General features: G+C 39.1%; 1 protein-coding gene across 1 annotated transcript in view; it reads right to left on the reverse strand.

The window, feature by feature from the left end:
* Positions 1–8,144, reverse strand: part of WNT4 (Wnt family member 4) — a 42,771-nt gene extending 34,627 nt beyond the window's left edge. The window contains exon 1 of the mRNA XM_075279899.1: positions 7,706–8,144. Within this exon, the coding sequence (XP_075136000.1) occupies positions 7,706–7,782 (77 nt within the window). The 5' untranslated portion in view covers positions 7,783–8,144. The remainder of the gene's footprint in view (positions 1–7,705) is intronic.
* Between the last annotated feature and the right edge of the window lie 7,148 nt (positions 8,145–15,292).

The following is a 15,292-nucleotide window of genomic DNA, read 5'->3' on the forward strand; positions in this document are numbered from 1 at the left end:
TTACCTTCAGGTCCTAGACTACCCCTTTAAAAACTCCACACTAGTCTCTAGTGTGACTTCCATCTAGTTTGGAGTTGCAAGACCCTCTTTTAACTTCCATCAATGGAAAGTAAGAAAAGCTGCAAAGGAGGTGTTTGCTATGTAGACTTAGGGACTGCCCATGACACTGGCACTAGGGCTCAATGCCTGAACAAGAAGTAAGCCGCAACCAAAAAAGAGGTGAGGTACTGTTCTGTAAAACAGTGGTAAGTAAAACTTTGGAGGCTAGCAACCCTGCAGACATAAATCGCAAATTAGAGTCCATGTACACCTCAGAGTTACATGTGGAATTTCAGATTTCAGGGTAGAAAATTCACAAAATAATTCATTAGTATTAAAGAGAACCTTTCACCACCTCTGCCAAGTCCAGTCCTTTACATCATTTAATCGTTGCTGCTCCCTGATTCTGACATATTTGGATTTTTTTTTCTAGCCCCAACTGTTCCTGAGCAATCAGTGCTGTTAGTTTTGGTGCCTGATATACTATTTAGGCTCTGTAATGTCAGGAGGGCGGTGTCAGGCTGGAGCAGACAGGGGGTGTAATTCTGAGCTCGGACACTGGCTGCCTCTGATTGGAGCTCTGAATCACACCCCTGCCTGACACTGCCCACCTGACATTACAGAGATTAAATAGCACATTGAGCACCAAAACTAACTGTACTTGTTACTCAGGAACGGTGGGGGCTAGAGAGAAACTTCCAACTGTGTTGGAAACATTGCAGCAGTGACTATTCACAGATGCTAAGAACTGGAGTTGGTGGAGGTGGTGAAAGCTCCTCTTTAAAGTCAATGAGAAATTCTATTTTGAAAATCTGCACCAAAATCTGCACCCGTGATTTTCCACGCAGATGTCCATGCCTATACATGTAGATTCCAGTGCAGATTTTCTAAAAGTGAGCATGTACCCTTAGCCATAGTAGTTCTCAATCTAGTAAGGGTTATGCTATTTGTGTTTTTTGATACTATGTTCTTTAATGTGGTTTTCAAGGTGTTTGCCATGCCATATCTCGTAGCAGCCACTGAGTGGCACTGTCTGTTCCCATGGCTGGTATGTCATGCAAACTATATGGGTTATATACTGCTCATATACAGTGTACAGGGGGAATATGGGTCATGCCAGTGGAGAGGGCCTGGTAGTCCAGTAAATCAAATAATGAAGTATCATTCAGGGTTTCTTTATTTTATTAGGCCACAAACCTCAGTAAGCTTTTCTGTAAGCACCTAGGAATGTATAGGAAGAGCAATGGTGATGTGTCTGCTGGTCCTAGAGGGGCCACTAGCTGTAGGGCCTGCCTGTTGGTCCAGATGTCATCCCTACTGTGAGTATTTATAGTGTGCACAGTGTATTTGTGTGTGTGAATAGTCATATCATTGTATGAATAGTGTGTATGTATGTAAGCATGTATATGTATGTATATATAGATGTGCACATAAGTATATATAAGTTTATGGGTGCGTTCACACGATGTAAAATGAAGCAATGTAACAATGTAACAATTTGTGTTTATGTATATAAGTGAGCGCATGCATATATACAGTTATATGTATTGGTATGTTATGGAAGTATATGGATGTAAGTACGTTTACATGGGTATGTAAGTATGTGCCTGCATGTATATGGTGTAATTGTGTGTCTGCATTTGCATGTATATAAGGGTGTTCATTTTTTTGTGTATTTTTAAATTGGCCTGTATGTAAGCGGATGTGTGTGCATATGTGTAGGTGAAGGTATTTAAGTATACATAGTACATGCATATAGATGTGTGTACCTGTGTATATGTATGCAGGCTCATGTGTACATAGGTCAGAAGGGGTAATGTATCCTGTGCTCCCAAGGCTGAAGGGCCCATTTGTAAATTTTACCATTAGGTCATCTAATAATATGTTACATCACCACATGTACCAGAATAAACTCTTTATACTTAATAATAAATATCCATTGTACTGACCCATAATGCCATGTAAACTCTGTATTATACATTTTATATAACATTACCTCTAGAGGGGGCATGGACGCCAAGCACAGTATACACACCACCAGAGATATCCCAGTGTACAAAACCACAAAGATTGTGCAGGACTCAGCTGACAGTCACCACCTCCGTCCTGTTGGGATTGTGACGACAGCGGCTTTCATGACATATATGATAGATTAGCAGCCTGTCATGCTCCATCAGCCTTACAAATATCACAGTAACAGGACGACTCCACAACCCCGAACTCTATGTTACATATCAACCACAGCCTATGTGCACAAAGCAACCAACCAATAACCAAAGAGGCCTAAAACAGAGAAATTTACATTAAAAACCACTAAAACCCCAATTTTAAAATTAATTTTTAACACACGATTTTTCGAAAAATTCACTACGTCTCATAGATTGAACTATTAGGGATAACAATAGACTCTAAGTATATGCTTATACATTATACTCAAGGGTATACGTACAATACAAAGCCCATACGGTTTATGGTTAGCTTACAGTTGGTCACTTTGATGCTAGTTCCCTGCTGGGGTATGTTCACATGGTGAGTCCAGAACCACCCAAATATCCCTAAAATACTTCTATTTGTATTTTCTAGGTTGTATTCAAGATGGTGGCTTTCAGATGGTGAAAATAAGTCACATGTACAACCTTTAAGGGTTGGTTGGCAGAGCTTAATACTGGAAATCAAACATTTTCACAGATTTTTTGACATTTTAATTCTCAGCATGCTCATGGATTTCAAGCATTTTATAGAAATGTGGGAAATTCATGGCAAAGTTGAAACAAACTAATGCAGAGTTTTCAAAACTATATGTTATATAAGGTTGTTACTGGTTGTCACTTCCAATATAGATAGATAGAGAGATAGATAGATAGATAGATAGATAGATAGATAGATAGATAGATGATAGATAGAGAGATAGATAAATAGATAGATAGATAGATGATAGAGAGATGATAGATAGATATTAGATAGATAGATAGATAGATAGATAGATAGATATTAGATAGATAGATAGATAGATAGATAGATAGATAGATGATAGAGAGATAGATAGATGATAGAGAGATGATAGATAGATAGATAGATAGATAGATAGATAGATAGATAGATAGATAGATAGATACAGAAGTTAGATTTTAACCAAATAATACGTTGTATAGCACTTAGAACATAGTATGGAATATAGAACATAGAAATAATAAAATAACATAACTGCACAATATTGTATTCAATGTCACATACAGGCTGGTAATATAAATGAATTACATAATGTTATATTCTACAAAGATAATAATTACAAAAATAATTCCATCTTCACTAATATCTAGAATCTGTACATTCACATTCAGCTTCTAATGTTTTATGTTTTAAGATTACATTTCTGTATTTATATCAATACACTAATATATATATATATATATATATATATATATATGTATATATATATATATATATATATATATATATATATATATATATATATAATTATTAGTTCTTATAAATAATAATTATGAGTCCAAAAATAAATGAATGCTCTTGTATATAAACTATTTTTATCCAATAAGCCACGTCTGACTGTTCGGGCCCCAGTTATCTTATCCTATGCCTTTGTGCTGTATATATTATTGTAATCCAGGAAATATACAGTGCAACATTGACCTTTCTTCTAACATAAAAATCGCTGGCAGTTTTGGACTGGGTTAATCCAAGACGATTTGCTTCATTGATATTCCGGCAATCGCATTGTTTATAATAATGTAGATTTTATGCCTTTTCGCTGTGATTTAATAAGTATCTGTTTAGCTGACACCACAATTTACAGTCCAGATAGTTTTTTTCCCTCTGCAATAAAAAAATAACCTCTTGCTAAACTGAACAATGTAGTGTAAACCTTCATCCAAAAAACACTAATTAAACATGATTTGCAAGCGACGTGTATATTTATAAGACCACCGCTAGATTAGTAATGAGGCCAAACTGTGAGGATAACTGGATGTAATTACTTAATAATTTTTAGTGTTTTTTTTTTTTTCTTTTTAATGCTGAGAGTGTAAAAGGCTGTCTGTCTCAGTGGTAGGGTATAAAATGCACAATAAAAATACCTAAAAATATAGAAAATATAAAGATATAATAAATAGCAAAAAAAGGGATAAAATACACAAGATAAAAAAATAAATAAACAAAAAGATTTCATAGATTTTTTTCTTCTTAAAGGAATATGGGTTTTTGCAATAACCAATTATTATATATAACATAATATTAATTATATAATTAGTATATCTTATCGGTATATAGAATTACACATCAAACACATTAAAGAAATAAATCTAACCATATAAAGCAAATATCTACAAAATTCTATATTCTAAATTTTTTTTTTATAATTTAATGTATTATTTTTTGTCTTTTTTTTTTTATTTAATAAAAACTTATTGCTAACCCCCCTCAGGTCAAAGCGAGAAGCAAACAATTCTAAAAGTAGATGGGAGCAGGAATATTTTCAGTGACCCAGTATTATGGGTGAATCTCAATTTTAGCTCCATGAAATGTATATTACAGATCAGATTACTTTATCAGCAATCCATAACAGACAGGCTTCACTTGCAATTGAGCAAAGCTCCCTGAGGATAGACAAGTGACCGATACAACAAGCCCAGCACCGAATATCTCCCATATCTTCAGGATTGGGTTACATTTTATGCAGCACATTGGGACATTTCACGCACATTTCTATAGGAATCTTCATCGTGTTTTAATAGTTTAAAAGTCGCCTCGAGGGGAACTAAAAATCCCAGCATGGCCTGAAAGCGGATTGTGCAAGCACTCCAACATCTATTACTAGAACAAACTATAGATTATAATGCTGTAAGGCACTGAATAGTGGACGTCTCCCCATTGTTGCCACTAGGGGTCATTTACTTTGCCTCTAGTAGTCTTTACCTTGAGCTACCTACAGCCATTTAGTGCTGAATTATGGACACAATGATCCTGCACTGTTCCCTCCGACTATGATGACAGCAGCTACTTCCATGTCACTCTTCATACTCAACTTAATAACCACAGATTTCACTTTTTTCCCATCTGGATTAACCTGATAATGTGTCTCTCAGTCATTACTGGGCATTTACTTTGTGAACAGACCTGAATGGAGTTATAAATGTAGTCTCCAAGAGTAAACCAAGGAGCTCCATCAGCTCCTATGAAGGAATGTCACTACCCAGACAGCCATATATATGTATCTGTCTATGCAATGCACAGAGGTAGCAGTGCCGAATTTGTCACCCATCACTCTAGATAAGCTCAGGTGTAACTACATTTAACCCAACTTCCTCTATCATCCACATGGTTGGATGCTGAGATACAAGGGGCTGTTTGTCAGGGATCTCATATTGCAAAGCTGGTTTTTAAGATCATTTCCTCCTTAAAATTTTGGAGTACAAGAAATCAATTGCCATCCATCTCAAGACTGTTAGTTTATTACAGCTTCCGCCAGCTCGCCCCTATGTGTACCCTGCCAAACATCTCTACATATCTCTACTTCCTTGTCAGTGTGAGTGGGTGTTGGGGGGAGTATATTAAGTTTATTGCTATGTTCACATGCTGCAGATGTGTTGCAAAAATTCTGCGCATTCTACCGAAACAACTTCACGAGGTTCATGGAACATAAACTTTTACTACAAATCTGTTACTTGAGTAGCTACCTCCAGATATCACAATCTGCACCACCATGCAAATTTCAATTTAGAGGCGGATGTGCCCATTCATTAAAAATGGGTGACATTGACAATGATGCATGGTGTTATTTTTCATAGAGAATCTTCACCAAAAACATTGTAGGATGACCTGAAGTCGAGAAAAAACAAAAAACAGATCACCGGAAGTAGTGTCACTTAGTGTCTATCTATCCATCATCTATCTATGATCTATCTATCTATCTATCTATCTATCTATCTATCTATCTATCCTATCCATATCTACGTGTCTCTCTCGCTCTAGAACTATCTATCTATCTGATCCATATCTATGTGTCTCTCTCTTTCTCTATAGATCTATCTATCTATGTATCTATGTATCTATCTATCTATCTATCTATCTATCTATCTATCTATCTCTATCCATCTATCCTATCTATATCTAGAAGTCTCTTTCTCTTTAGGATCTCTAGCTGTATTTTATTCTTACAATCTCCCAGATACATTCCCTTGCCTTGTATCCCCGTCCTTCTCATCCCTCCAATCTCCATCACTTACAATCCTTGCTGCTTCTTTTACACATATGTGCAGCAATATTGTACAAAACCAGGCAGACTCAATTACATGTAACCTTTTCTATGTACAGCCATTGCTATAAATTGTCCCTTTAGACACAGGGGTCCATGACATGAGGTTTGAGCATGGGCTTGCTTCGTTCTGGTGATAAAGCACCTGTTGTGGTGCTGGGTGTAAAGACAAGAGTGAAGGAAGCTGACTGTAATATTAGTCTAATATATATAGGAAATTGGGATTAATTGTAACCAGAGCCAGGCACTGTCCTCACTGGATCCACTTTCAGGACTACCAAAATAATCTGCAGCATGCCATCAGCGGTGACCAATCCACTGACCTATACGAGTACCACTGTATATATGAGATGGGACTACTAAATTATATCACAAGGGGTTAACTAGATTGCTAGCTTTTTGGCCACACAGGGCTGTCATTGGAAATAATAAGCTAAAACCTAAACTGTTGCATCTGGCTGAAAACTGTATTCAGGTCCAGTCAGGGGAGTGAGAGGTGAATGCTAGCTCTTCAGTCTAGACAGAACTTGAGAATCACTTTCTATAACAAGAATGAGTTGACTGTTAGCTCTGTAGCCTAGGACCTGCCCCAATTACACTTACTATTTCCTTGGTCAAAGGGAAGCGATTGCTAGCTCTTTAGCCTAGGAACACTTTTCATAGCAGGAATGAGATGACTGCTAACTCTGTAGCCAATAACCTGCTGCAGACAGCACAGCCAAAACTACACTTATTAAAGGTGACTGGAAGTGATTGCTAGCTCTTCTGCCCAGCCAACTCTGCAGAAGGAGCCTGAAGCTTAGAGAGTATTTACTTATAGGAGAGTAGATTGCAAGCTCTATAGCCTAGGAAGATATTGAGGAGCACTTTCCATAGCAGGAATGAGTTGAGTGTTAGCTCTGTAGCCTACAATCTGTTTGTAGTGATCTGGTAGAGTACAGTCACCAATTACATTTATTATTACTCGTCACGTGGAATTGATTGCTAGCTTGGCTGTCCAGTCTGAAGCTTACAATAGCTGAGGCTTAGCAAAAGCCTACTGTATTTTAACACAGGATACATAAGTTTTGTATAGCTACTACAGATCTTAAGGAAGAAACCTGTCCATTGCATCAATAATACCGGATCATACAGCATGGCTGATTGCAAGCTCTGCTGCCCAGAAGCCTCCAGTCTCCTCATTCTGAATATCATACCTATAATATTGTAAGCTCAATATCTGCACAGATATGTGATTGTCAGTGATTCAGCAGATACATGTTATCACGACCTCCTATGAGGTTACATTCAGCAGGTGACTAGCTGGGCATTCATTGCAATTCTTATTGTTGCACCCTACACAATTCTTACACATATCTTAAAGGAATAGAGAATAATATACAATATATAACTTACAGCCAGTTGCTAGCATTTGCAGAGAAAACAGCTAAAATCATCATCAACAAGGACCTCAAGAAGTATTCAGGGGTCATCCTGAGGAGCTGGGGGTTCCCAAAATAAATGTGTAGAAATAGAAATCTAGAGCAGGTTGTTGTAGGTCCTCAGTGGTCAAATCTCTGTCCTGATAGGTCAGTAATATCCAAAAAGATATAGAGTGACCCAGCTAAGTCCAGTCTAATGTCTCCTCTGGGGTAATGAATGTATCCAGGAGCAGATCAGGACAGGGGAAAGTTATGTGCCAGCTCCAATGTCCAGAGGGGTGAAGCTGGCAGACAGCTGGGTATGATGGTCCTGACAAGAATGAGTGATCCTTCCTTAGGAGGGCACTGCAGGTGGCATCAGTACAGAGCCGGCTGTTAGAGCACTGTGCACACTGCTGTAGCACTGCCTCCTGCCTGGGTCAGGCGCAGAATGTCAGCTCAGCTGCAGAGTCCCGGGATGGAGCAACTAGGAGAGGAGGAGAAAGGGGCAGGCAGGGGATGTGATACCCAGGCGGGGTTACAGGGCTCACACACCCTCCTTAGGGAGGGACAGGGCTGATATTATGTGCGGCTTGTTGTACAGGCTGGATTCATTCATTGCACTGACAGCCTGGAGGAGAGGAGGAGGAGGATGAGGAAGATGAGGCTGTCTGCTGCTGGATGACACTGTTCAGACTGGTGCGCACAAGAGGAGCTGCTGTTAGATCACTGCTGCTTATTATATACTCTCATAGTACCAATATGGTATATAGAATATATAATATCAAATATTATTAGAATACTAAGTACTTATATCACACGTCACTGTGGGTTATTATATACTCTCATAGTAGCAATATGGGATAGAAAAATACTTTATAATATCAAATATCATTAGAATATTAAATACTTCTATCGCACATCATTGCTGTTATTTATATACGCTCATAGTAGCAATATAGAATATATAATATCAAATATTATTAGAATACTAAGTAGTTATATCACACGTCACTGCGGGTTATTATATACTCTCATAGTAACAATATGGTATATAGAATATAGAATATCAAATATTATTAGAATACTAAGTACTTATATCACAAGTCACTGCGGGTTATTATATACTCTCATAGTAGCAATATGGGATAGAAAAATACTTTATAATATCAAATATTATTAGAATATCAAATACTTATATCGAACATCATATATATATATATATGTGTATATATATATATATATATATATATATATATATATATATATAATCATAATGGAAATATGATTAGAATACTAAATAATATTATATTAATGATAATAACATTATCCCTGATTACCAATCTTTCAGACCTATAGCCGGTAATATTTTTTTTACAGTTTTAGGCAGTACCCTGTGTATCATGGTAGCACGAGGGTCCATTCACACGGAGTAAACGCGCGCTCTTTTTGGAAAATATTCGCCACCATCACTATTTCTATAGCAGTCTGGGTCCATTCACACGGAGTAATTGCGCGCCCATTTTGGCATAATACACGTGTAAAAAATACACGTGTAACAATATGACTCTCATTGACTTCAATGACATTTTTTTACACGTGTAAAATAACACGTCAAAATACATGTGTAAAATGACATTGAAGTCAATGGGAGTCTTATTTTTACACCTGTATTTTTTATGTGTGTATTTTGCCAAAATGAGCGCGCGTTTACGCCGTGTGAATGGACCCTCCTGCTACCATGATTTTTACTGAAGTGGTGACTGTAGCTTTCTGCTGCTTCATTCTAAAAGTAACCTAGATCGTGTTAAAGGGCAACTCTGACCATGAGTATTCATGATGTATCTATAGGATACATTATAACTGATAGGTGAGGGGCCTACCTCTTGGAGCCATACCTATTATTAGGACTTGTTCACAAACACATAAAAACTTTCAACTACCAAATCCACATAAAAACTCCCCTGTTATGTACCTTTGTTATGTATGTAACTTTTGTAGGTTTGGAGAAATATAGCTTTGAAGTATAAGGCAAATGAGTCAGTAGGTGCACTGGGGGCGGGACCTCAGCCCTGGGAGCACTGCTTCTACAAATCTACAAAAGTGACATACATAACAAAGGTAAGTTGTCTGTCACTGTAAAGGTGGTGGCAGCAGTGGAATACTCTTGCGGGAGGTCATAGACTTCCTTTAAGTCCTATTGTTTTCAATGGATCAGTAACAGACCCTTGGGGAATTTATTAGGGGATGGTGTTTTCTACCCCAGTCTTAATAAAGTTCCTGATTAGGGTTAGGCGCACCTTATATATTAAGAGGCTCCAAGTCTCAATAATTCAGTTACCTGAAATGACATCAACACCTCATCCCATGCCCACTCAAATGCTAGGTAGTGGCTTCGACATGACACAATGAGTGAAGAACTTCCTCGCTTATTATATGCCTGTGCCATCTGTTAGGAGGCGTTGGATTTGGCATGCAAGGTGCCACATAGAACTACAAGAAGGGAACCTAAGGATGGGAGAAGTAGTAGCTGTGTTTATTAAGGGTAGGTGAGGTACGCCAAGCATGGTGGTGGTATTTACCCCGGAGTGCTTCCAGTTGGAGAGGAGTCCTCTCATGAGCCAGATGATGGTGGTCCGAAAGTTGAACCAAATGATGTAACTTTACTGAGGCAACAAGTAGCCAATGCAGCTTCCCGGATGGGTGTAAAAGACTTCAGCAAATTCTCCCATATAATGCAAAAAAACCCCAGAACATTATCATGGCAAAATACTACCACCAATACCAATAATGTCACTATACAGCACCATATGGTACAGAGTCAATGTGAGAAATGTCTTATCCCATCTATGCCAGTTTATGGGTGGTAATGTGACGCACATGTGGCACATTCTTGCACCAGATGTGCACCACATCCACTATTCTCCACCTCACTCACTGCAAATTTGGGCAGAGAGGGGTGAAGAATATGGTGGGTCTGGACAGGGACACATTGACCTAACATATTTATTATAACTTAAAGGGATTCTACCATTAAAGCAACTTTTTTTCTAATTCCTTAGAAATACCGGTACTTACTGGTATGCTAATGAGATCTCAGCAGCAATGGGGGCGTCCCTCTTCTTCATCTGCCTCCTCCCCTTGTCTGTCGTCTTCTTTCTTCGTCATGTCTGACGCCTGCGCAGTCGGCTGCAATTGCTCGCATGCGCAGTATGCTCCTCACATCTTCGCTGAACAGAGTGTACTGCGCATGCTCAGTAAGGTCCGTACAGCCGTCTGACGCCTGGATGAGTTCACTCGCGCGTCGGAGGGCTGTATGGACCTTACTGAGCATGCGCAGTACACTCTGTTCGGCGAAGATGTGAGGAGCGTACTGCGCATGCGAGCAATTGCAGCCGACTGCGCAGGCGTCAGACATGACGAAGAAAGAAGACGACAGACAAGGGGAGGAGGCAGATGAAGAAGAGGGACGCCCCCATTGCTGCTGAGACCTCATTAGCATACCGTTAAGTACCAGTATTTTTAAGGAACGGTGTGACGGACACCACATCTAAAGGTAGGAGACGAATAGCCTCTCTTAAGGCTATTCCGATGTGGTAATTAGAAAAAAAGTTGCTTTAATCGTAGAATCCCTTTAAGCATGTTTTCTGGTGGGATATATACAGGAGATCTATACCAGGTCCTGCCTGGCATAGTTCTCCATTCTGGCACACAAGCTGGAGCCTCTTATATATGTTACAGGCAATGTATGAAAATCAGGTATTCTATAGAATGCCTATGCATTGTATAGAATGCTTGGAGATTTTAGGCAATGGATGAAATAGGAGAATCGTTACATACTTTGCCTAGACATTGTATAGAATACCAAATGCTATTTAGGCAAAGTATGAAAAAGCCAAAATGAGCTTTGTCAAGTACGTGAAGAAATATCTCGGACTCCGTGACATAATACCGGATAATACTGACGCCTTCTTTAACAGGATAAATGAGTTTACTTTTGTTTCCTACAATCATCACATCGTAGCGATTCAGCAATCAATAGTCCCTGGGTTCCTTCTTAGTAGTCATTTTGGCTTTTTGGACATCATTGATTAACTTCTGGTAAGTAGTTTGGCATAAGCAAATACTGTTTTTGGCAGTGTCCCCTCGAATTTTGGACAGTTCCTCGTCAAATCGTTGTTTCATGTCCTTCTTCAACACTCCAGCTTGCTCCTGCTCCCCTTCCCACATTTTCATGGACATTCATTCACGAACCAAATGAACTAAGTCTAATTTAAAACGCCTGAGGCAACGCCAGAGACCGTCGGGTTCATGCTATAAGTGAAGTGCGCGATCGGAGATGCTGAGCTAAGTGTAAGCCTCAGGCAGCGGCAGAGACCGTGGTATCGCACGTGCGCGGTGGCTTCATGCTAGAAGCAAAGCGCAGCACGCGGTCCGAGATGCTGCTGCTGCTAGTGCCTTGCCAAGCCAAAGAAGCAAAGCAAGAATGTCATCTATTTCATGCTAAAAGCTACGGGCAGCACGCGATCGGAGATACTGCTGCTAGACCCTTGCCGAGCCGAAGCAAAGCGAGAACAAAGGTCACCTATTATTTCATACTTTGCCGCTTTCTTATTTGTCATTGTATAGAATGCCTAGGAAATGTGTGACGAATCATTTCATACATTGCTGGCTAGTTTTAGGTATTCTATACAATGCCGGTAACATAGATATCAGACATGCTTCGCACCTGTCGTGTACAAAATTCCAGTCCCCAATGAGTCCGAAATCTTCTGTAACACTGTGATGAGAAAACTTGTGCTAGAATAAAGTTCATTTTCATGCAGCACCTCAGAAGATCCCAACCCATGAGTCTAGTGTGTGAGACACTTTCATTGGTATTTTTTATCATGTTATATCTTGTTTTACCTTTCAGATTGATGCTGGAAAACCCCATAGAAGTATTTTCACTGCAAGACATTCCGACTGACTGAAAAAAATCTGTATATAATAAAGCTGCCTGAGTTCATTCAGATGCCTGCAGGATTGGGGCTTCAAAATGCATAAAAATAAAATAGCCTTATTTTGGAGATTTGGGGTAATTTTCAAAACTCATTCAGAAGATCTACAAAGTCCCTACGAAGTCTTCTCTACGAAGAATATCACTCTGAAAATAATACTGTACCATGTGCAATCTCTTAGTCCAACTGGAGAAGTCAAACTTTATTGCAACCGGTGTCAGAGTTGCCACTTGAGGGCCGACTGTCAGTCTATACAGGACATCGATAGACCCACCAAATCATGTGACCATCATCAGATACAAAGTTATATCATTAACAGATATTAATACGCTATTTACATATATACACATAATAATTGTCACTAGCATCAAGTGATGGGCTCCAAAATGGCTTCACATGAGCTTGTCTGTTGTTGTACTTTTGGAGTCCATTATTAAGTGAAAAGCCTCGGCCACCAGATATTCCTTCAGTGTCTGGTGGGACAGGCAGACTCTGACTCCACCTGCAAAGAGTTTTACATTTCTGTAACTGCCATTGCTTTTGCAATTTCCCAGGGTGAGCAATAAGGATACGGCACCGTGAAGGGTGGAGCCAAGATGGTGGCTACTGATTCCTCACTCCCTCTCCTGTCACAGTGGCTTTGGCGTTAAGTCCTCTTACTAGGCCCTGGGGTGACACCATGTTGAAGGGTAGCACTGGATTTCTATTATTATCTGCAAAGGTTGTGGAACAAAATATGAGTTAATCAGAGAAAAACATAGTAGATAACATTGAAAGAAGATGCAGATCCTCTGACTACAACCTATAACTTACAGTCTTGATCCAGTGGAAGGCAAAAAAAAAAAAAAACATTAAAAAACAAAACAAAAATCCTTTCCAATTCCAAATCTAATAATCGGTATAAAACCCTGGATCAACTTTTCAGCTCCAAAAAATCAAATACCCTTAAAGGTATTTCTATCAGTGGCATCCCATTTTCCAAAAACACCACTTTTAGAAAGGCTATTGTTCTCCTACCTTTAGAATTCTTCTCCGCGCCACCATTCGGTAGATATCCTGTTTTTTGTTGTTATGCTAATGATTTTTCAGACAGCACTGGGGGCATTCCCCTGCCCTCAAACAGCACTGGAGGTGTCCCTTGTGCTGCTTGAAAACTCTCCAGCACTGCCAACATCTTCTACTGGCACGCCTCTCCGCCGCATCCTCTGCGATGTCTTCTTCTAGCAACGGAGTCTTTGGGATCTAAATCCAACGCATCCACAACTTACTCTGCCATCGGGCTTACACGAGCATTTTAAAAGAGTCATCCATTTCCTAATATTGATGGCCTATGCTTAGGATAGCTCATCAATATTAGATCTGCAAGGGTCCAACACCCTGGACCCCGCAGATCAGCTTTTCCGAGATAGCACATCGCCCACAAATGTTTACATGCTGGAAGCCACACTGCTCACCGCCATATGACTTGTGCCCTTCACTAGTAATGAACCTCTCTGTCTCAGTCTTTTTTTTGTCACCTTTGGGTGTCAGGCCCCACATTGCGGAAATGCAGTTTTTTTTGTTAGATTTTGCTGCAGGTTTTTGAGCCAATGTCGGGAGTGGAATGAGAAGATGGTAGAATTAAGAGAGCTTCAAAAAACTGCAGCAAAATGTGCAAAAAAAGAAGCTGCGTTTTCACAACGTGGGGTCTTAGCCTGTATCTGTTTTTTTTACATGTCTTATTCTAATTATAGGTTAAAGTTTAAAGCAAAATCAGTATATCTTTTATATGTATAAAATGTAATAAAACTTGCTGGACAGAAATATAATATTCAACGTCAACTTTTCTGAAAATGATAAATTTTTTGAAAACAAAAATTTAACCATATCTGTATATGTATTTTATATGTGTGTATATATAATATATAACTATACAGATACACAACAATTAGATTTCCAGAGTAGTACAGAGTCTATGTAAAATTTGGAACGGTTTCCAGCACCGCAGGCATGTGTTAATTGACATAAGTGGTTTATTTCCTGCAGAAGTTAACATAGTTACAACAGGTTCCAGGATGACAGAGCTTCTACAGCTGCCGGTCATGCCAGCGCAAGCCTCACCTCAAAGAATACAAGTCACAAGCGTTGTCTTCCAGTTTTGCCTTATGAAGACCATGCTTTAATGCAAAATAAAACATTGGTGATAAAATTGTGATACATGGGGTACAGAACGCCTTAGGTCCACGTAGTCACCAAATAGCCCAATGCTGAGTTTTTTACTTTTTGTTACACATATCTTCTGGAAACATCCTGAGGTATATGTATAATGGAAGACTGGAACTAAATGGCATCTGTCCCACCCGAATTCTACTGGAAATCACAGTATAGAATAGTGCAGTCTGATGCACTCCCCGCAAATCACTGAACGTGGCCTGTTAAGTGAATGGAGGGTCTATGGATTTTACTTGGTGCCTCAGAACCTCTCCTCACCAATGCAATCTCCAAGCAGTCTTAGGCTTTAAGTTGAGATGGTGCAAAGCCAAAGCAATTCTGGGAGAATTAGAGTCTTCAAATCACAACCTAAGTTTACGATAAATATAAGA

Source organism: Leptodactylus fuscus, chromosome 6 (genome assembly GCF_031893055.1).
Source record: "Leptodactylus fuscus isolate aLepFus1 chromosome 6, aLepFus1.hap2, whole genome shotgun sequence".
NCBI lineage: Eukaryota > Metazoa > Chordata > Amphibia > Anura > Leptodactylidae > Leptodactylus > Leptodactylus fuscus.